At 42.4% G+C, this 22,896-nt stretch overlaps 2 protein-coding genes across 3 annotated transcripts in view; one reads left to right on the top strand and one right to left on the bottom strand.

The window, feature by feature from the left end:
* Positions 1-3,466: 3,466 nt before the first annotated feature.
* LOC147581131 (uncharacterized) lies at positions 3,467-4,159 on the bottom strand. Its single transcript, XM_086708406.1, has one exon. The coding sequence runs from the start codon at positions 4,157-4,159 to the stop codon at positions 3,467-3,469; it is 693 nt and encodes a 230-aa protein (XP_086564532.1).
* The window catches only part of SOBP (sine oculis binding protein homolog), a 165,148-nt gene continuing 146,087 nt past the window's right edge, over positions 3,836-22,896 (top strand). For both annotated transcript variants that reach the window (XM_086707532.1, XM_086707533.1), the window contains exons 1-3: positions 3,836-4,352; positions 18,066-18,204; positions 20,248-20,433. In XM_086707532.1, coding sequence (XP_086563658.1) covers positions 4,257-4,352; positions 18,066-18,204; positions 20,248-20,433 — 421 coding nt within the window. In that variant the 5' untranslated portion in view covers positions 3,836-4,256. The remainder of the gene's footprint in view (positions 4,353-18,065; positions 18,205-20,247; positions 20,434-22,896) is intronic.

The raw sequence follows: 22,896 nt of genomic DNA on the forward strand, positions 1-22,896 counted from the left end.
TAGGTTATGGGTATTGAGGAGGGCAGTTATGATGAGCACTGGGTGTTATACATAAGTGATGAATCACTGAATTCTACTCCTGAAACTAATATTGCACTGTATGGTAACTGACTAGAATTTAAAGAAAACATTGAAAAGGGAAAAAACCCACAAAAAGCGAAATAAAAAAACAATAGTAGAAGCTGCCTCATAAGATTTTGTAAATATTCAGTGATATAATTCTTACAATGTGTTTAGCATAGTAATTACTCCACATGTTTTAGTCCCCATATTTGGTTAGACCACAGAATTTGTTCAAGGTGAGCATTAATTTCAAACAATATACAGGAAAGTGTCTTTGTAAGTTTGTTGTTATGTCATACAAATCAATCAGCAAATATTTATTAATTCATTACCAGGCATGAGGACTGGGCCTGTGAGTTGGGAGTTCTTAGAGATAACAAAGAAGCAGATCTAGAAGCTGAGGGCCCGAGGCACATCATCCTAGGTCCTTCATCTTCTCTCTGATGTGTTTTCCTAGGTGAATCTGGTTAGAATGAATATCAAAGAAGCCTTGAAGAGTAAAAGTCATAAAAATATATCCCAGGAATGTATGAAAGGTCAGTCCCATACTCATTTTGGTGACTGGCAGGGGTACAGTAAGGGGAATAGTGAAGACTTTTTCTATGTCCAGGGTCATAGTAGCAAATGAGTGGCTCTTTCAAGATGTAGGCCATTGTTCCTTCCTACGCAGGGTTATACTCTAACAAAGTGTATAAAGTTATCTAGGGAACGTTATGAGACTCATGATATGTCCAAATTCATAAAGCAGCAACTCTTGTTACGATTGTCTTCATCTATAGTACATTTGAAGAAACCTAAAACCGGTCATTAATAAGGTGTAACAGTCATTAGTTCTGAAGTTCATTCTGAACTAAAAGTTTCCTCACATACACTATCAGAGGTTTCATTCTGTCACTGAAGATAGGCATCGTGGATTCTAACACAACATTGCCACCTCCATTTGCTGGAAGACATGCGCCTGTGAAAGAACAGGTGGCTGATTAATATCATTTTTATTAAATGAGCCATTTCAGAGGAAGAGATTTCTTTAAAGGAAGTATAGCTACCACTACATATAACTCTGGGCTGCAATTCACCTTTTCTTTTTATTCTTAACTTGTGAAACTGTATCTTAGGACTTGGGGCATATAACTGGTTATTTGATATCAAGTGAACAACAGTGAATCAATTGTAATGCTTTTGGCACTGAAGGAAACAGAGAGGACTTAAATATGTTTCCAGAAGACAAAAAGCTTCCCTTTGTGCATACTTTATGACATATGTTTCCACACTTTTAGAATATTCGAAAATTAAAAAAAAAAAAGTTTCTCACTACTTCTCATTAAAGACCAAGAGGACAAAACAGAGAAAACAAACTACCTCCAACCCACATATTATTTATCAGATGGTTTGGATGAAATTCAGGTTGAAAAACCATAAAGATTCCCTCTTCATCTCTCCCTACTGGCAACAGCATCAGGATGCTATTCCTCACTGCGGAAAAACACTCACTTTCACACGTTCAGGAATGTTGTGTTATTGTTCTAGGAAAACGGGGCAGGGCGGGGGGTGGGGTGTGGGTACGGCTAGTACAGTTCTGGGCTCCTCTCCTCACCCTTGCTGCCAGGGTCGTTGTAGGTTTCTTGTGGGCTACTCCCGGCTTCAACTTCGCCAGAGGACTTGGGCTCACACCTGTGCATCCCTGGGTACACTCCCAGAGGCTGCTAGAAAAATCTTGAATAGGGGATGCCTGGACGGCAGAGCGCTCCATAAAAACTCAGTAATCCTCCTCTCTCGACTTTTTCTGCCCCAGATAACCGCCCCAGGATCTTAAACTTTTTTTCCGGGGCAAATGTTTTGCTTGGACCCCTTGCAGGAGCAGAGTCTGATTCGGCTTCGCTCGCTCTGGCGTCCTGGCTCGCTCGGGATCCAGCGAGCCACACAGAGAGGGGTGCGGTTTCCCTTCCTTCCCTCCACACAGGGAAGAGAAGAGGCGAGAGGAGGTGCTCAGCTTTCTTGGATATGCTCCCAAGTATTTGTAATTTGGCATTTACGAAACAAAATAATGCTAAAATGCAAAACAGCCACCGTAGAGGTGCTCAGCCCTCCCGAGTACGCTCCCAAATATCTCCAACTTGACGTTTAAGAAACAAAACAATGCTAAAATGCAAATTAGGCAATGTGATACCCAGAATGAGCCTTGTTTGACAGGCCAAACAGATTTTAATGGAAAGCTGACTCATATTCCCCAAGCGGATTCATTCAATCTTTAAGTACTTAAAAAAATTGTGTAATTTTAAGTTCCACCACGGTTATAATGAACACTCCACAATAACAAGCAGTGGAACAATGGACACCCCCATATCGCATTGTGTCAGGTAATTACGAAGTGTAGTGGCGCGGGAAAGCCAAGCCGCGAACGTCAATGTGTCACCCGCAGCGTGTACCAGCATTCGGGGCTGCGTGTCTCACGGAAGCCTCATCAAACCGCTCACGCCAATGCCTCAGCCCAGAGAGCCACAAACGCAACCCGAGCTTGGCCCCAGGCACGGACCTAGTGGGCCAAAGCGAAGGCGTGCGAGCGCAGGGGGAGCGAGCACGAATGGGGGAGAACAGCCGCGCGCAGGGAAGTCGCGGGGAAGAGTGTCCACCGGCGGTGGAGGGAGGGTCCTGCCAGGCGGGGCGAACGCAGCTGGCTCCCGGAGGACGAAACCTTATAAACGGGACCCCGCGCTCCCAGCAGCACCCAATGCCCTGAGGTTAAACCCAGGGCACTGGGACAAGGGTGCGCACGGGGTCACAGGGTAAAACTGTTACTTTGTAGTGAGACACCAGTGTGTGTGTGTGTGTGTGTGTGTGTGTGTGTGTGTGTGTGTGTGTGTGAGAGAGAGAGAGAGAGAGAGAGAGAGAGAGAGAGAGAGAGAACGAACTGAAGGGGAAAGAAAGAACAGGGGGCTGAGGTCCGAGATGTCCTACTTCTAAGTGGTTCATTGAGAGGCAAAAGCTGTCTTGCAAGCGCAGTCGTAGCTCGCACCGGGTTGGGGACCGGCGGAGCTGGGCGCACGGACCTCTCCAAGGAGCCTCCCGCCTCCACACGCCCAGAGGTGGCCCCCGGACGGGGGGGATACTATCCTGGCAGCTGTGGGGGAGGTCAGGGCCGTGGTCTCCTTTCTCCGGAGACCCTGGCGCTGGAATCCGGAGGCGGCGAGCTCAGTCTGCCTTCCCCGGGGGTAAAGAAAGCGGCCCTCTTGCAACTCGACCTCGAATCCCCGTGCCCTCCCACCGCCCAACCTCCTCCTTTCACCCCCATTCATTTCCCTCCCCCCCCGCCTCGGCAGCTTCTAGGACCGGCTCAAAAGCCAACTCCAAACCCACGCGAGCCCACATCACGGAGCTAAGGAGAACAGCTGGGGTCGGGGCGGCCTCAGGGGCCGTCATGCCGAGGTGGCGGCCGCGAGGGGCGCCGCGTCCCGCCGGTGCCCGCCGCGGATGAGCAAGCGGCCGCGAGCAGCCCCCGGGGCCGCGCAGCATCCGCGTATTCAGTGACGGTGGAAGCCACGCCCGCTCCGGAGCTGGGGGCCGTCCCAGCCCCCCCCCTCCACCTTTCCCCCTCCCTCCCGCCCCCTCCTCCCCGCGCCGGCCCCCGGCCCGCCCCCGGCTCGGCTCGCGGGAGGCGCTGGGCGCCGGTGCTGGCGCGCTCTCCCGGGCGCACACACACACATCCACGCACGCACGCCCAGAGCAGCTCTCTCCGCGCCCGGCCCTCGTTCCCCTCGCCCATGCAGACGGACAGAGCGACGGAAGATGGCTGACGACTCCACGGGGCACCGAGGATGCAGCCCGGCGGCGGCGGCGGCGGCGGGAGCGGCAGAAGCAGCGGCGGCGGCAGGGGCAGCGGCGGCGGCGGCGGCGTTGGCGGCGGCGGCGGCAGCGGGAGCAGGAGCGGCGGCGGCGGCGGCATCCCTGAGACTCCTCGAGCTACCTTTCCCTGTGACAGCCACTGACGTTCTCCGCCGCTAGAAGAGACCCCGCTTCTCCGGCGCCCGCCTGCCCTCCCCCCTCCCAGCCCCAGCCCCAGCCCCGCCAGCACCGCTACCTCCGCCAGCATTGCCACCATCAGCACCACCTCCACCACCACCACCGACACCACCACCACCACCACCGCCGGCGGCGGCAGCAGCCATTTCATCTCCACAGAAACCAGACACAAAAACATGGCAGAAATGGAGAAAGAAGGGAGACCTCCGGAAAATAAAAGGAGCAGGAAACCGGCTCACCCAGTGAAAAGGGAGATCAATGAGGAAATGAAGGTATTTTTGGACTTCGGGGCTGGAGAGACTGAGCTCTTTCTTCCGCCCGCTCCCTTTGGGCCGTTGTACCGATATGGGGGTTACGGAGAGCGCTTGTCAGTTTCTGTAGGACGCCCAGAACGCCTCAGCTCTTCCTCCAGGTGCAAAACCGAGGCCAACTCGCGGGCTGCATCCCCGAGATTTGCCTGCCTCCGATTTGATGGGGGTGGGGGGCGGCCAGGAAACCACATACTATTTAACCTTATAAACCCCAGATCGGCACAGGCGCGTTTCAGAGGGAGGGGACCGGGGGCCCAAGTGGCGGGTGGACGTGGTGAAGAGGCTTTCCTAGTCGGCGGTGTGTAGTTTCTTCCCTTTCTTCGGGAACCGTTCCTCGGGTCCCTCCAAAGTTGAGGCGCTGCCGGGCCGAGGAACCCCGGGAGCGCTCGATTCCACCCTTGCCTCCAGTCCGTCTCCCAGCGCCTCGATCCCGCTTCCCCTCAAGTAGCCAGCTGCGACGGTGTAGAGAGGCTGTCAGTGCCCCGGCGAGTGCGGCCCCAGCAGCGTGAGTCTGGGTACCGTTTTGACGGCCGGCTTACCTCGCCCGCCCCTGTCCGCTCCTCTCGCTCGGCTGCCTCCGCCTCTTGCTCGTCTTTGCATGCTCCACTTCCCAGTTTATCAGACCCGGGCAAGCCCCGCCGAAAGATAGCTGTCTGGGGGGCTGCCTTCCCGAGCGCCGGCCCATTGTTCGGAAAGGCCAGCCCGGAGTCCTGTCGGCGAGGTCGGGCTCCCCGCCAGGCCAGCGGTGCGCCAGAGGTGGCGAGCGCAGCAGCCTGGCGCTCCAGCTGTTCGCTTTGGAGCGATTGCACCAGAGCACCGCTCAGCTCCGGCCAACCCCCACCTCCCCCCCCCCCCACACCCCCGACACACACACTTATTTTCCATGAAGTTGAAGCTTTTGCCCGGCGAGGGTTTTATTCTGTGTTGATATGACGAATCGATCTTGATTAAAGAAAAAAAAAATTTTATATATATATATTAATTTTTTTTTCTTTTGGTGAATTACAAACAAGTAGCAGTTTTCAGGGGGACTTTAGCTTTCATTCTGCAGCCGGCTTGGCGTTCCCTATCTTCTGCAAGATAGAATCCTTAACACTGCCAAATGACTTAGTCAGGTTGGTGAACTTTGTATTTAAAAGGCAGACTGGATGAAAATGGCATGCGACTAAGTAAAATTTATCGCGCTTTGACGCTTTCTTGATTAGAACAAGCACATTCTATGAGAGTGCCTTCTGTGAAGCCCGTGTTTAGGAAGGGGCGCACGGATAACACGAGCTGTATGAGCATCTAGGTGCATATGCTTATAGCTTTCCTTTCCTCCAGAAAATGCCTGTAGCAATCTCAATTTCGGAATTTGAGCTGTTTTTTCTGGGTGATGAACTTAGTGCCTGAAAGCATGGGGTGCAGCATCAGTCCAAGGGGAGGTAAGGAAGATTTGCTCTGGAAACCAGTGCCATTCCTTGTGATGGAAACCACCATTGATTTAAATGATAGTTTTTCAAAAGACCAGTAGGAGCTGTTGTCTTCTGATGAGGGCTGGAATTCAAACAGTCTACAGTAACCATTCTTCCTCACTCACACTTCTCTTCTGTCCTGCATTTCCAGATTACTTTTCCATTTCATTTTAAATTGGGGGTGCAGGAACAGGAGAGAAGTGAGCCACTAGGAAATCACAGTGTGCACTGGCCCTTTAAAACACTACCTAATGTGATCTATATGGATGGCAGCTTTTAAGTTTCATAGGTTCTAGAATTACAAATTAGCTAATTTTAATCAAAACATGTGAAATGTTATCCCGACTGGATATAAAGGCTGACTGTGCTCAATGCTTGGGGCTGGCGTTGTTGACTTTGGCTGCGGGCGCACTCCGTGGTTTGGGAGATAGTTGTCCTTCTACAGTATAACAGATGTTTGTCTGAACTGGTGAGGAAGAAACAAAAACAACATTGTGTGAAGGGGAAAAATTACACAATTTTTAGTCAATGCTGCAGGACTAAGTATGGAATTAACCTTCGTGCACAGAATTTCCTCTTCTTAAAATGTTATTTTTTTTCCAAATCACCACCTACTATTTGAAGTTTTAGTCCTCATCATTTCTGTGTAGAGTGGCATTAAATAAGAAGTTTTACACAGCAAATAACTCAGTTGCCTGTAGGATTGGTATTTTCTATCTGGTTTAGACCAGTGTGTGAGAGACCCCGGCAGAAACCTTCAGTCATGTCCACGCACACAATGCCAGTATGCATGGATTCCCATTTGTACTGGAATTGTTTTGTAGGTATTCCTCTAATATAATGGCACCCAAAGTCCTCATTTGAAAAGTGCTTTCTCAAAGTCAAATGGTGGAAAGGTTATTTTGAACTCATTAATATTTTTCTGTTTTTAATGTTAATAACTACATCAGTGTAACCCTCCTCAAACCTCATGGTATTATTACTACTCCTTGTCCCCAAACCTAAAGTGTAGAGTAACATAACAAGTTGGTTGCCCTGTACAAAAATATGTGCAACAAAATGTCACCGAGAACACAATGTGGCCTTGTGCAGCTTCATATCGGTGCCGCTGGAGTTGCCTGGCTGTGTTTGCCTTCATCTGAACGGCTTTCATCTGGACCAGTGTAAACTAAACCCTGGTAAGTAATCACTGCCCGGCAGAAAGAAAGGAATGTATACAGCTAGCACGGCCTAAGCTGTAAAAACGGAAACCTGAGCCCCCACCGAGGATCACATATCAAGGCTTGAAGGTAGGGGAAATGAAAGGGGGAAAGAGGAGAGAGCGAATGGAAAAGTCAGCCTGGGAAGTGGAGGGTCAGGAGGAGGCCCCCCTCAGGGAGATTTGGCTCAGGGATTAGGGAGTTTTATCATGGTGTACAGTGACCTACTCAGGTTTCAACACTGGTTGGATCAAGTTGCTTCTCTGTGAGCTGAAAGAAAAAAGACTGGTGTGTATGTGATTTTTCTTCCCCGCTTCGGGTAATAGAAAGGACATTGGCACAAGTGTCTATTTTAAGTACAGCAAATGCAGGGCACTCAGAATGAGTGACAAAATCACCTCATCATGAGGCTTTCTTCAAGATCTCCTAATTGAGATAGTTACATGTTTATTTTAAAATGGCTGGAGAAGACAAACTGGCTGAGGTTTAGCTGACACCAGTAATGGCATTGGAGGTTGTCTTCATGTGGCTGGGAGCTAATGTTGGTGGCTGTTTCACTAGATCAGATATTGAGTTACATTTTCGTTATCACTGGTCTAATGTGCATGGCAGTTGTAACAAATTTAAATTTGATACAATATAATTTTGTGTGTGAAAAGTACATGACTTGGCATAGATGCTTATAGTGTAGTGAAAATATCTTCAAGTAGAAGTGCTTGTCTCATTATGACCTTTACAATGTTACCTTATCTTTCCTTTTCTTCTTTCTCCCTCCACCCTGGTTTTTCTTGGTTAAAAAGACTCGTTACTTTACTGTATTTGTCATAAGTATGCCTTGTTTAATTAATGACCAGTAGAGACAATTAAAAAAAATTAGATGGTGATGCAATTTACATTTTGACTATTTTTGTTTTCTAAAGTGAATAGTGTGATTGTATCTAATGTAATATGTCTTCAATGTACTGTTAGCTCACATGTATCATAATAAATGGATCTTAGGATGGAATCCCAACACATAGAAGGGCTAATTCATTTCAGGAGTTCATCCATAACATGACAGATTTAATATAAAAACTAGTTCATACTATTGGACGTGTATAGGTAAATATATGTGTAAGTGTAACAGTAACAGTAATAGTTCTACTTAAGGGTAAGTATTTTGCACACATAGATATTAGTGAACATGACTAGTGGCTACTGAACAGTAATGCAGCTCAAAAAAAAAAAAAAACTACACTGTGAGTAGAGATAATGAGTCAGATTTTTATCTTTTAAAACTCTTTGACAAAACCAGTGTGATTAGATGAAGGACTCTGCCCTGGAAACTTTCCTAAACAAACCATAATTAATGCATTTGCAGTGTTTGACTTCTTTATCAATTGTTAAACTACAGGATCATCTGTATTAAATGTCTTGGGGTCTCCTTTACTGAAGACGTTTTCTGTCTATAAATATTCCCAGTAAATAATTTGTACCTAAAATTATGCTTCAGTCCTGATGCCTACAGTTAGAGTCAGGAACATCTGTTAAAGTTTAGTAGTAAACTCACCACAAGATTTGCTAATTTGGTTTCTGATGGTCTCCATTTGGCATTAAAAATGACCTGTGTCGGGGCGCCTGGGTGGCGCAGTCGGTTAAGCGTCCGACTTCAGCCAGGTCACGATCTCGCGGTCCGTGAGTTCGAGCCCCGCGTCAGGCTCTGGGCTGATGGCTCGGAGCCTGGAGCCTGTTTCCGATTCTGTGTCTCCCTCTCTCTCTGCCCCTCCCCCGTTCACGCTCTGTCTCTCTCTGTCCCAAAAATAAATAAAAAACGTTGAAAAAAAAATTTAAAAAAAAATGACCTGTGCCCCTCCCCCGTTCACGCTCTGTCTCTCTCTGTCCCAAAAATAAATAAAAAACGTTGAAAAAAAAATTAAAAAAAAAATGACCTGTGTCAACTGCATAGACAATAAAGCAACTTGCAGAGCTAAGCTGGTGAGTGCAGTGAGATAAATAGGTTTCCATTAAGAAAAGAAAGAAAGAAAGAAAGAGGGAAAGAAAGAAAGATCATGGTGTAGATTGGGAAAGTCGGCATGTTTCAAAGTTGAAATCAGCTCATTACTAAAACAGGTATATTTTAAGTTTTGCTGCTGAAACTCCATCCTGTTGTCAGACACAGTAAGTCTCAGGAACCTAGAAAGTGGGCTTGGGACAGATCTCGCTGCGGCATTCACAAATTATGTAAGACCTGTCAGCCACTGGCCTCAGGTGTGCCACGTGGTAGGGTTGGGGACTAATGTCAGCTGGGACATGGTCCTTACTTCTTGCGAGCTGGAATAGGATGTTCCTGAGCCCACCAGCCTTGTCCTCCACGTTTCTGTCAGTTGTCCTGCTCAAGGCTCCAGTCAAAACCCATTAAGAGATCCTTCTGGGAGGGCACAGAGAGCTGTGAATTCTGTTCTGTTCAAACCAGGGTTTTCTGAAAAGAGGCTCTTTTTCCGTCCATGAACCTGTGAGTGTGATAGAGCAAGATTCTCTAAGCCTTATACGACTCGCAGGTTCCAGAGACGAGGAAATGGAAAGGAACCACTCCACTTCCTCCCGAATCTGAAATAAACATTTGAACTAGAAGAAAATGAGTCTGACAGACTCATTCCCTTCTGCGTTTCCTGCCTCTGTGCTTGCCAAGCACTGCTCTGAGAAGCCAAGCCTTACTCTCCTTGTGTGAGAGACAGACTCATAGAAACCAAGAGGTAACAGTTTTTAAAGGAAAGTCAAAAACAGGGCCTCCGAAAGGGCAAATATCAGTGAGCACAAGTGACCTTCTGAAAAAAGGAGAGTTCCAGGGAAAGACGGTGTCTTGTTAGAGTGACCATATTTTTTATATCTCCTAGGGAAGTGTCCTTTTCATTAAGTCTTTATACTGCTTTCTCTTTCTTTTCAAAAAAGTTATTAGAAGTAGTAGAAGGCGGATCATTTAAAAAGCTCTCAAGTCTCAAACTTCCTCTTGTGGAATGGGAAGTCAGCCACACTTGCACTCTCGAGCTAATTAGATTATTGAATATTTTCCTAAAAGAGAAGGGATATTACTGGGTAAAATGAGAAAGAAATAAAGTACTTTGTTTTTGATGGTGCCAATTGAAACATGTAAACAGGCATGAAAGCATGTGGTGAGTGCGATTTGCTGAATGTATATTTTAGGATCTGTAGACCGATGGGTGTTAATATCTCTTACGTAACCAAAGGGCTGTGGAACCCTGTCCTGTTTTAAGGCCAATGGCTTTGGCAGGGACAGGAAAACAATGCAACAAGTCTTGGTGATTTTTAGGGCCGTTCTACAGCTGTGATCGGACACAGCTGCACACCTGCCTTGTTTGCCACGTTAACCTCGGGGCTGGAATCCACAATTTCACAGCATTTGTTTGACCTTTTTTAGGACGTTTGATGTCCTGGCCGTGGATGAAAACGTGGGAACATAATTGTCTATTCTGTGTCACAAAAAGACAATAAAGCAACATAGGTTTTATATATGGAAACACACAATTTTGGTTTTGTATACCAATTACACAGCCATCCAATTTAGAATATATCAATAAGAGAACAAGACTTTCTCGTCAGGCCTGTTCCAGGCTGGGGTTGTATTTTAATATTATGATGTGTCTTCTACCTTTAGAACTGTATTGTAATCATTGTGTCCTGGCCGAAAACGCTGCAAAATGGAGGGTAGTGACCATCTTTAAAGGATTTCTTCTTCTTCTTTTTTTAATATTTATTTATTTATTTTGAGAGAGAGCATGAGTGGGGGCAGGGAAGAGAGAGAGGGAGGGAGAGGGAGAGAGAGAGAATCCCAAAGCAGGCTCTGTGCTGTCCGTGAGGAGCCCAATGCGGGGCTTGAACTCACAAACCACGAGATCATAACCTGAGCTGAGATCAAGGGCCTGACACTTAGCAGACTGTGCCACCCAGGCGTTCCCATCTTTAAAGGATTTCAAGTTGCAAAACTGTGGTTCAGGTAAAAAGAGCAGGGCTCACCGGGCAAAGTCTGCACCAAGAGTACAAATCTCGCTGCTCTTATCGTTCCATGCATGTGGATAGCCCTCTAACGGGTCTTCTCTGGGGAGAAGGACCATCTGATTCCTTAGGATACCATCTGATCTAGCGGGATCATGAATGTGGATGTACTTTGTAATCTGTAAAGGGATCTTACAATATTTCTTTTTCTCTGTTTAAATTTTACCTCCCAACCCTCTTGCAGAACTCTAAAATAAATCCGATCCACTGGATCTGTGTTAAGAGAGATGACTTAGGGGCACCTGGGTGGCTCAGTCAGTTGCGTGTCGGACTTTGGCTTAGGTCATGATCTCGTGGCTCGTGAGTTTGAGCCCCTTATCAGGCTCTCTGCTGTCAGCCTGGAGCCCACTTTGGATCCTCTGTCCCCCTCTCTCTCTGCCTCTTCCCTGCTCGCATTCATTCTCTCTCTCTCTCTTTCTCAAGAAAAGAATAAACCTTAAAAAAGAGAGAGAGATGACTTAGACTCAGCCTTAGGCCAGATGTGGGGATACAATCAGAAGCTGACTTCTAATCAAGTTCAGTTCTTAACTTCTGAAAGAAGAGAAACTGCCTCTCTTCTGCAAATTGCTATCTTACCCCCTTTAAAGATCTCAATTAGCAAGTTCAGTGATGCTTAACAGAAACCTACCTCAGAAGTCAGAACACATGGAGGTGAAGGGGGAGATAAAATATTTTCCAAAAATAACCATCATTCTGTCATTCATAATCTTAACCAGCAGGGATGCTAGCATTTCCCCCCCCCCCCCCCCCGCCTTATAAATTGTTCAGGATTGGGGTTTCCCTTTCCTTTGAAAGTATTTCTCATAGGCTTCACTTTTGTAGACAATGTGTGCCAGAATGTTTTGAAGTTAAGTCATGTGACTGACAGATCCTTTTTATTGTCATCAGGACTGTGAATATGGCTGACATAATTGTCTATGAGTAGACTATGTGTTAATTAATTTTTAGTTAAAGTAATTTTTACTTTTATAAAGTTAATACACAGACACGATAGAAATAGTAGAGTAAGCAATACAGAAGATACAAAATACAAAAGCAATACAAAAGCTAAAAGAAAAACAAAGCCTATAATTTTCCCACCCAGACACAATTACTGTCAACATTCTGATATGTCTGTTAATGCCCTTTTCTATGTATGATATATAGGTTTTTTTTTTTTAAACAAAAGAGGTCTTCTAGTGTGCTAACCTTCTTCAAAACTTAATATATTGTTAATAGCTTTTCATGGCAGTAAAAATTTATCTATAGCATATATTTTAACGGCGCAATAGTATTCCATTTTAGTCACTCCATGACTAAGCTGTAATTTAACTAGATTCCTATTGTTTGGCATATAGTTTGTTTCTAAGAAAAAACCCTGAGATAAACATTCCTGAACATGCATATTTTTGCACGCATTTCCTTTGAATGGTTCCTACAATGCTGAGAAATACAATTGCTGAATCAAAGGGTATGTGCGTGTTTAAAGTCTTTCACTGCATACAGTCAACTACCCTTTTTCTAAAAGTTGTATCAACTTAAATTTCCAATAGTAGGAGACTGCTCATTAGCACTGGATATTCCAATTCTTTTAATTTGCACATATTTATTTTTAGAATCCATTTTACTGAATTTTGTTTGATCGTTTTTCTGTATTTATACATTTAAAAAATATTTGTGAGGGGCACCTGGGTGGCTCAGTCAGTTGAGCGTCCGACTTCGACTCAGGTCATGATCTCACAGTTCGTGAGTTTGAGCCCCACGTCGGGCTCTGTGCTGACAGCTCATAGCCTAGAGCCTTCTTTCGAATCTGTGTCTCCTTCCCTCTCTGCCCCTCCTCTGCTCACACTCTGTTTCTCTCTCTCTCTTTCTCTCAAAAGTAAATAAACATTAAAAAAAAAAGTTAAAATTTTGTAAATATATTCAAATGTACTAGCACATTGACTGAGTACATTCTAAGTGCTAGGCATTGTCCTAGGTGAGGGGTAAAATGAAATAAGAGGTTTCTGCCCTCAGGTAACTTATAGTGTATTTGGGATAGGTGACATATTTTACCAGACCTGGGACTTGGAGTGAAAACTGGAATTATGTTGGTGGGGAGAGAGAGGACATGGCTCTTCCCTCATTTGAATGAAAAATTGGGAGCTCTTTGAAAACTTTGTGCTCTCTTGGTTAGTATACGAAGTTAAAAAACACACTGATACTCAGTTTTATGAGGCCTGGTAAGAAAGAAATCCGTGGTACCTACTTACATTTTAAAGTCTATTGGTGTTTTCAAAATAAAATCATTAGTCCTTTTTGAAGACCTTGAAGTAGTTGCATTTCAGAAGTATTGTGAGAATTTGTAACTACTGCAGTTTTCAAAGTGCCTTGAAGTCCAGTCTTTATTATTTACCTGGTAAAGCGGTCAGTGAAAAATCATTTAGACTGAACTTTGACATTTGTGCAGTACTTCCAGGTGAATAAGTAGAGAATCTAATGAAGGTCCTGGGAATTAGGTTTCAACAAAAATAAATTTTTGTATCAAAAGAATTCAGAAGGAATGGGGAAATAGTAAAATTTCCAGCCTTTCCACCATCTTTCTGTGGCCTATTTTTTTTGTTTGTTTGTTTAATTCTAGGAAGAGATCATGCTTTCAGACTAAATGTTAGGATTGTCTTTTTTTTTCCTTAGGAGCCCTGGAAGCGAGAGAGGGGAATTAGACAGGGCAAGGAGGAGGCATGGGGATAAATGTTAAAAGTACAAAGCACCTAGAGTCAGATGCAATGTGCAAAAAATTATAAAATGAGAAGATTAAATTTAACAGTGAATTTTGAACACAATCCAACGAAACAAATAATTGAGGAGAGTAGAGGCCAATGATGAAGTCTGAAAGCAAGTGACATAGGTAGATATAGGCCCTGGTTGGAAAGCTCTTTATATGTGACATTGACATCCTGTGGTATGATTTCCTTGCAACTCTTTGATTGGTCCAAGGAGGTAGTTTCTTTGGAATTGCTGACACATCGGACTATATGGAATTGATCATAGAAAGAGGCCTGGTGTAAGAATCAGAAGATCTGTATTTTTGTTCTGACTTTACTGTGTGATGTCTCATGCCTGTCATTTACTTTCTGGATGCTCTAATGTTTGGTTGTAAAATGAAGGTATCACCTAGGTTCACCAGAAGTTTATTGTGGAAATCAAATACCCAACTTACTGGGTTATTGAAAGGAACAGAGAGTTAAAGGATGTGGAAACACTATAAAGTGCTGTAAGAGTGTTAGACATTATCATTATAATTATAGTGACCTATTTTCCAAACCCAAATTGGACCACATGGTATGAGAGAGGATTTTTGTGCCACTTCCAAGGGTGAGAGGCAGTCTGCAAAATGCGATTCAGATGCCAGAATATTGAAATTTCTGGCACAATTTTGATGGTTTATGGGAGCAATGATAAAATATTTGAAATAGTAAATGTTCAGTAAAATTTATGACATGTGATCATGATAATTGTAATATTTCTTTGCAAAAGGTATTTAATTTCTTGTCTAAGTAGAAGTTCTTTGATTTCACAGAATCTTACTACTGGGAGGGACCTGGGGACTTTAGTTTCCCACCCCGTCTCTAGAATCTTTGCTAGGTGAAGATTTGCAGGGGGGGGGGGGGCAGGGGGGAACAAATTTCACTACCTCCCTTGGTAAAGAAACTTGTCTTATTATTGAACATCTTTCTGGCAAAACATCTCTGCAGTTTAATTTTTATCACCTTTATTTTTTCACCTTTTAAAAACCATAACATACATGAGAAACATCTGTAGGAAAGGAGTGATTTTTTTAATAGAAAAATCCTTTTTTGAGGATAATAATTTAAAAAATGTTGAAAAACCAACCGCTGGAATTTTCTACCAGAAGGATTTGAAAACCCTTATGGGCCATAAACATTAAACTCATTTCTTCTAGAATGTTATGTTTCTTGGATGATAACTGCAAAAATCTATTTCATTTCCTTTGGTTTCGCACCATAATGAGCCCATATGATATCTAGCATCAAATTCTACCTAGAAATTAAAAATCTTAAGTTGTCTATTCCTTGGGGTTCTTTGATTTCTTAATACAGTGTGTTTAAGACAGAAGTAATAGTCTGTTTCTTATACTTATGCCACAAGAAACTTTGGTGTTTACTTTCTCTTTCTTTCACCTTGGTCTTCCTTTCTTGACAGATTTGAGATTTATAGCTTGAGGGTTTATAAACCTTTCCTATTCTGCTTTTGCAGTCATCTATCAAAGCAACAAGGTGTTTATTTTTATTTTCACTGATAAGAAAGGGAATGTTTCAGAGCTTATTTTCATTGACATTTATAGTAACTTGAAAATCATAGAATAGACTAAGTTCACATTGATTGTTCCACGAAGTCTCTGAGTTTTCAGCACAAACCAAAAACTAAGTGTTGCAGTTAAGATGTCCCAATATTATGAATTTGGTGTTAATAATCCAGCGGAGGTTTTAGTTTTTACCCGCATGTCTGAAACTTCTGGATTCCATCCCTGGGATTGGTTCTGAAAAGCTGAATGGATTTGCAGCTGGACTAAAACAAACAAATCTATATCCTTGGCTGGGAGGTTGTTCCATGAATTATGCATCTGTAGCCTTTGTGTCACTTCAGAGGTTAGGCAGAACTGGAGAGAGAGGCGCCCAGATACAAACGGTCTAGAAAATTGGATATGGTGGCCAAGAGTTACTATGCAAAAGATTTTCTGTCTTGTTGGCACAGTTCTCTTGGAGATTGGGGCAAATAGCACACAGACCAATAAGATGGTTTGAACTTGGCTTTTAACACTGTGGGGAATTGGTGTTTTGATGTAAGGTGTAACCCTTCTCCGTGGAGATTTCTGCTGCCAGACCACTGATGGAGGACCTCGATTTGTGCGCTTAGGGACTGTCATTCTCCAGACCAGGCGCTCAGCTTAGTGAAAAAAATTGGGTGTTAGGGGAGACTGACACCTCATTAAAGGGATCTCTCTTGATTGAGTAGAGCAGCATTTAGCTGAGTCCTCCTCAGTGGTATTCCAGAGGTTGCTGAGCTTATTATACATATCGATCATATCATCTTTGTGCATTCATGAAAAGAATGTCTATTTAATGTGGACATGACCAGCCATCAGAGAGAATAAATGCCTCACTAAAGCGTGATATGGCTGACTGTTGGCCTTGTGGATGGTAGCACTGAATCAATCTGGCTAGATTTTTTTTAAAATTGCTGGTGCACTATACCATCACAGATAGACCCAGTTGGAGCCCTGAGCTTAAGTGGGCACTAAAGCAAAGAATCTAACATTCTGTGGGAGGTTTGAAATGCCAGGTTTGTTTTTGTGGAGTCACTAGTGTAATATCTTTTCTTTTTTATGCAATCCCTGCTGAAATCTAAAGTCGTGAAATTCAAGAGAACATGGAACTCACACGTTGAGGCTATGTACACTCTTGGTTTAGCCTGGGTGCTTTGTTTCAGGTATATAAATTATACATCCCAATGTAATTTGGAAATGACAGCTTCTAGGGAGAATGAGAAAAGATTCTTTGGGCCACAGAGGTTAGAATATATAGTTTTTCTAGCAAGTCTAGGAAGCTCAGGATGCCTTTCCAGATAAAGATTTTTTTTAAAAAAAGAATTCATTCAACATTTATTAAGCCCTTATTCTGTAGCATAGTGTCCTGCTTTTTATTTTTAAATTCCTCCAGCTTTATTGAGATATAATTGACACATAAGAACATAAGAGATATAATTGACACATTGTGTAAGTTTAAGGTGTACAATGCGTTATTTGATGTATTTATATATTGTAAAATCATTACCACTGTAGCATTAGCTACGCCTCCAACCTGCCATAGTTGCCATTTCTTTTTTTGTGGTGAGAACATTGAAGATCTACTCTCTTAGCAACATTTGAGTATATGATACAGTACTATTAGCTATCATCATCATGCTGTACATTATATCTCCCAACCTGTTAATCTAATAGTTGGAAATTTGTACCCTTAGACCAATATCTCCCCATTTCCCTCACCCTCCAGCTCTGGTGACTACCACTCTACTCTATTTCTTAGAGATGTTTTAAGGCACATGCAAGCATTAAGATCATTAATACAGTCTCACGTCTTGTTTCCAGATCTAGCAGTTGATAAGTTCGCAAAAAAATAGCCACCTGATATTAAAGCTTTAAAGCTGTCCAACTATACCCATTATTTCACAGTTTAGTATCAATAATAACAACAATAATGATATCTTACATTTATATGTTGGTTTATAGTTCATAAACTATTTTCATGTGTTATCCAAAATCTGGGCTGGCTATTAACCTTAAAGGTATTTGGTACTATTATGTTACTTGTTGGAAGACAATCATAGTGACCTTTGATTTTATGGAGAAGGAAATCTGTCAGTAGTGAAATTTGTAAAGCAAATCATGCATTGATTTTTAAAGTATACATTTGCAAACGGGAAAATTAAAAAGGGAGACCCTTGTAGCCTTGACAATTGAGAAATTATTTCTTTGCTGAGATTTTGCTTTATCTAAGAGTCATGTTAAAGAACAATACCTGAATCAGAAAGCAATTCTAATTTAAATTAATCTGAGCCACCAAAAGTTTGATTGTTTTCATTTTCAAATATTTTCTTAGCTGTTTTCGTGCCTTACCTTTTGTGTTAGTCTGGGGTATAAACTTTGCAGAATATGCTAAAATATGACTTCCTATTTGTAAGCAAAACAGACTAATACCTTTTTTCTTATTATCTTTAAATTGCAAATGTCTGAAGGCCTGTCATAATTGGATGCGTCATCCTGAGATTTAAATGCATTACAGTGTTTGAACGTGATTTGAAAAATGAACACGACTCTAGGGGAGGTGGGGCAGGGCTGGCATTAAACGGGTAGTGCAAACAGAATTCGACTTATGCATTCGTTTCAAATAGTTATTGATTATATAAAAAAGGAACCTGTGCTTCTCTTTCAGAACTTTGCAGAAAACACTATGAATGAACTCCTTGGCTGGTATGGCTATGATAAGGTTGAATTGAAAGATGGTGAAGATATTGAATTCAGGAGCTACCCTACAGATGGAGAGAGCCGGCAGCACATTTCTGTTCTCAAAGGTAATGACATTTAATGTCCCTTTGTTCATGCAAAGAAGGATTAACTATCTCAACCTGCCAGAATTGAGTTGCTTTGGGACTCATTTTGTTGATTATGCCAATGGTTGATTTAAATGTACATCCCCAGTAGTGCTTTCCCATAAGCAGAATTCCACAGAATATAAGAGCACAACATAAAACAAAAATAGACACAGCTTAATCTCCTTCCAGCAATGAGAGAACTAGCTAGCAAGGGCTATGGACTTTAAGTGTTATGGTCCTGCCCACAAATTTATAGAAAGGGACAACATCTGCTATGTTCTCCCCCCTGTGTCCTTTGATATATTAGTTATTGGGGACTGGTGCTTCCTATTAAGTGAAATATTAGGTTTGGATTTTGAGACTCTTAAGAGAGAATTTTTGGCAATCCCCCCTTCCTCTCTTTTTGGTGGGAATTCTAAAGTAAAGCCCTATTTCTGTTTTGTGTTTGAATTCCTTCCTGCCCCCAGCCTTGGATAGGGTAAGAGGAATAAGAGAGTCGTACATGATTGGATCCCACATTACTCTATAAGAATTTTCATCAAAGCCCTGCTACAGAGTGGAAATTAGAGTCGTGGCAGAATAAAATTAACACTGATTCTATCAGCAGATAGTGTCAGCTACTTCATGAGGGAAGCCTAGAACCACTGGTGGGTGTTGATATGGATACTGAATTTATGAACCTAAATTTGGAGTGAGAGTTTGTTTGTCAAAGAAAAGGAGTATATAAAGAAGCAATCCATGTGGGGAACTTCAATAAAATGTGGGCAAAATTTGGGGCGCCTGGGTGGCGCAGTCGGTTAAGCGTCCGACTTCAGCCAGGTCACGATCTCGCGGTCCGTGAGTTCGAGCCCCGCGTCGGGCTCTGGGCTGATGGCTCAGAGCCTGGAGCCTGTTTCAGATTCTGTGTCTCCCTCTGTCTCTGCCCCTCCCCCGTTCATGCTCTGTCTCTCTCTGTCCCAAAAATAAATAAAAACTTTGAAAAAAAAAAATTAAAAAAAAAAAATGTGGGCAAAATTCATTGTGTGTCATCATTGGCAATTTGATCAGTATTTGCCCTGCATTCAAAATCTATTGGCGTAAACTACCTGCTCATGCATTTTATTGTGAGTGTCTACGACAGGGCTTTTCCTTCTTATATGCCAAGCAACAAAATGTAAATGAGCTGTCCTGCAGGCATGTGGAATTGAACGTACATGACAAATTTCATGTTAAGCCCGCTATGAAATTGTACACATCATGTTACAGAGATAGTATCATCAATTTCACTGTAAATGAAAAATGCAAGTCATGAGTTTATATTCTATAAACTAATAGCTCGTATAATACTTGGTCTAGGTAATAATCTTTGCCTCTGGGGAACATGGAGAGTGCCAGGATATGCTACTAGAGGGAAAAAGTTGTTTTCCATGGTTGAATTTTTTTTTTTTAATGATTCACATACAAGGATAAAATTCACAAAATTCATATCATTGTAAGTTTTCTTTATTTTCACTTTTGTTAATATTAACAAAATTAATGGGTTATTAATGAGTTCATTTAAAGAGTTTACCCTGTGAAACAGTTTTCTTTCAAATAATCTGCTTCTTTCTCATTGGTTCTTTTGATTGTATTATGACCAAACTTTTTAATACAGCGGGACCTAGTTATAGGCCTGGAGGGGCAAATTTTTAGCCCCCCCTCCCCTTTAGCCAGAGAGTGAGCCCTGCTATATATCACTTGGTACATGGGAAATGTTAATTGCCTCTCAATTTTCTATGGGCTTTACAGCGCTGAAATTCATCACCATGATACAATTGAGATGTTAACTATCATAGTGGAGCAAATTATAAAGGAGCCCATTGGAAATTTATGGTAACAAGACTGAAAAGGTCCAGGATGGTCTGTGCAGTTCTGGTAAAGTGTTTAAAGATTTGCAAGGAAAAATTTATTTTGTTATACATAGCCATTTTGCTTGAGAAAATGTGGTCATAAGGAAAACAAGTCCTTTTGTTACATTGAACATGCTTTTCTTTTCTTTTACAGAAAATTCTTTGCCAAAACCAAAATTACCTGAGGACAGTGTTATTTCACCATACAATATAAGCACAGGCTATTCAGGGCTTGCCACAGGAAATGGACTCAGTGACTCACCTGCAGGGTCCAAGGATCATGGCAATGTGCCCATTATTGTACCTTTAATCCCTCCACCCTTCATAAAGCCACCAGCAGGTAAGTCACTACTGGGGTTTCCAAGGAGAACGACTCAGAAAGTAGTTGTCATTATCTTATAAGTCATTATTAAATGCTCAAGTTAACTTTGGAAAAGACTGTTTTAGGAATTTTGTGACAAGAGATACTAGTGCATGTATTATTTACAGGAGTATTGCTCTGTTAGGCAAACTTAGGCAAATTCCCCCAATCTACTTTTAACTGAATGAATATTTCCTGCCACTGGCTACAGAAAAGTTATTTTCCTTCTCTGAAATAATCTGTTACAAAATAAAAAAAGAAAGGTGAAATAATTTTATATACTGACTGGCTGACCTGGGTGGTAGTGTTGTGAGGGCAAGCTCTCCCCAGAGGGCCACCCTTCTAAATCCACTTCAGAAACAACCTAGATTATCCATCTTTGCCACAGATTCTTTCTAATTCCTGGAAAACTCTCTTTGAGAGCGTTAAAGAAAAATGGATGTCTGAATTTTACTTGCATGAAAATGTAATCAGTTCTTTAATATTTCCAGAAAACCAGATGGCAGTGTATGAAGCTGGATGGCAAAGGGCTGAGCATTGTATGATGTTGCAAGCTAGGTTACAGCCATGTTCCATGCAGAGAAAGAAGTTCAGTAGCATTGTATCTGGCTTGCTGTGAAATGTTGGAATTATGCTAGAATGCTTAATTATTTTTCTGTATATTGAGTTGAACAATGATAAACAGTGAGTTTTGATGGCAGTACTTAGCATAACTTACGGAAGAGAATGTTTGCATTTTTTTTTAGGGGAGATAGGTGTGCAATTGTTTTCATAAACAGTGAGGATATTGGTAGATATAAATTCCTAGGCTTATGTTGTAGATATTTTTGTACCATATTCTAAGTGTTACTAACATTTTCTTTCATAGTATGGGCACATTCTCTTCCTTAGCTTACTACATTTTAGTAGTAAAAGTGTCCTTTAAAATTGAGGCCCTCAGATATGTCCTTGAAATCCATTTATCTGTCAAAATCACTTGAAATTGTGTTTGCTAATTACTAACATAATTTGTGTATCATATAGAATTTACCTTTTTAATGCCCCTAGTCTCCTTTGGTTGATTGTTTTCTGATGCAGAGGGGCCCAGGTGTATCTCCCAAGGGCCAAAAACATACTTTGCATAGGCTACTGGAAAGGAGAGGGGTGACTAATTTTGTAAATGTAGGGTTCATATTCGAATGTGTGTCCAGTGGCTTCAGTAAGAGGTGATGATAAAGAGTATCATTAAGGCAGTTTGTCTAAGTGGAAAGAACCCTGGCTTCAGATTTAGACAGATTGGGCTCAAGTCTAGGCTTTGTCACTTGCCAGCTCTGTGAACATGCACACATTAAATGAGTTCTCTTCTCCTCAGTTTCTCCATCTGTAAAATGGGGATCACAGTTTCATCCTATGGTATTATTGTGGCCATGAGATGAGAAAATATATGTAAAGCACCTAGCATAGTACCTGCCACACGAAAGCCATTCAGTAAACACCATGCCTCTTTTTTTTCAGTCCTTGGTCTGCCCTAGAATTATCATGCACATAATTTGTGCATAAAAAGGTGTGCATCCAAATGCAAATTCCCCTCTAAGATTTATTTGAGCAAAGCAAACAGCTTTAGAAATTAACATAGCTGAGGCTAACATGAGTTTGGCATGCCAAAAAACCTGCCCTGGAGTTTCCTGCTGAGCCAGCCACGTGGAATTCAAGCACACAGCTCCCATTTAACTCTAATTCCACATCAGATCAGGAAATAAATATGCAAAAGGATACAGGCCAAAAATTGAGCCTTGGAAGTCTTAGACATAGGAACTTGGAGGAATTAGAAGCCAGAGTAACCGAACACCAGTGGTTTTATGCTGTCTTCATGCAACTCCAAAGCACTCATCTGTTGAAAACAAAATGTAGGGGAGGACGTGTTTAATTTTCTGTATCTGCTCTAAACCTTGACTCTGTGCTTCTCCTGGGTTCTATATGACAAGACAGAGAATACAGAAAGGATCTCTGCTTTCAAGGGGTTTTCTCCATTAATCCCTACACAGAAACACTTACAGGAGAGATGAATTTTGATTTAGTCATATTATATAGTACAGGGGTCCACAAACTTTTCCTGTAAAGGGCCAGATAGTATTTTAAGCTTTGGGCTATGCTGTCTCACAGCTGTATCACAGCTACTGAACTCTGCTGTTGTAGCAGGAAAGCAGCCACAGATAATATATAAACAAATGGCTGTGTTTATGTTCTAATAAAATTTCATTTACAAAAAAGACAGCAGGGAGGGTTTGGCCCCAGGACAACAGGTTGCTGATTTTTGCACTAGGGTAAGATTGGCAAAAGCCTCATGATAATAGGAAGGTGAATAGAGTTTCTAAGAGTGAGGCCATGAGCTTTGCCAACGTCTTTTGTGTAATATCATGAGGGACAGCAACATGGACAGGAAGAGAGTGGGGTTTTCAGGGT

The sequence above is a fragment of the Puma concolor genome, chromosome B2 (assembly GCF_028749965.1).
Source record: "Puma concolor isolate L17-30 chromosome B2, mPumCon1.1.hap2, whole genome shotgun sequence".
NCBI lineage: Eukaryota > Metazoa > Chordata > Mammalia > Carnivora > Felidae > Puma > Puma concolor.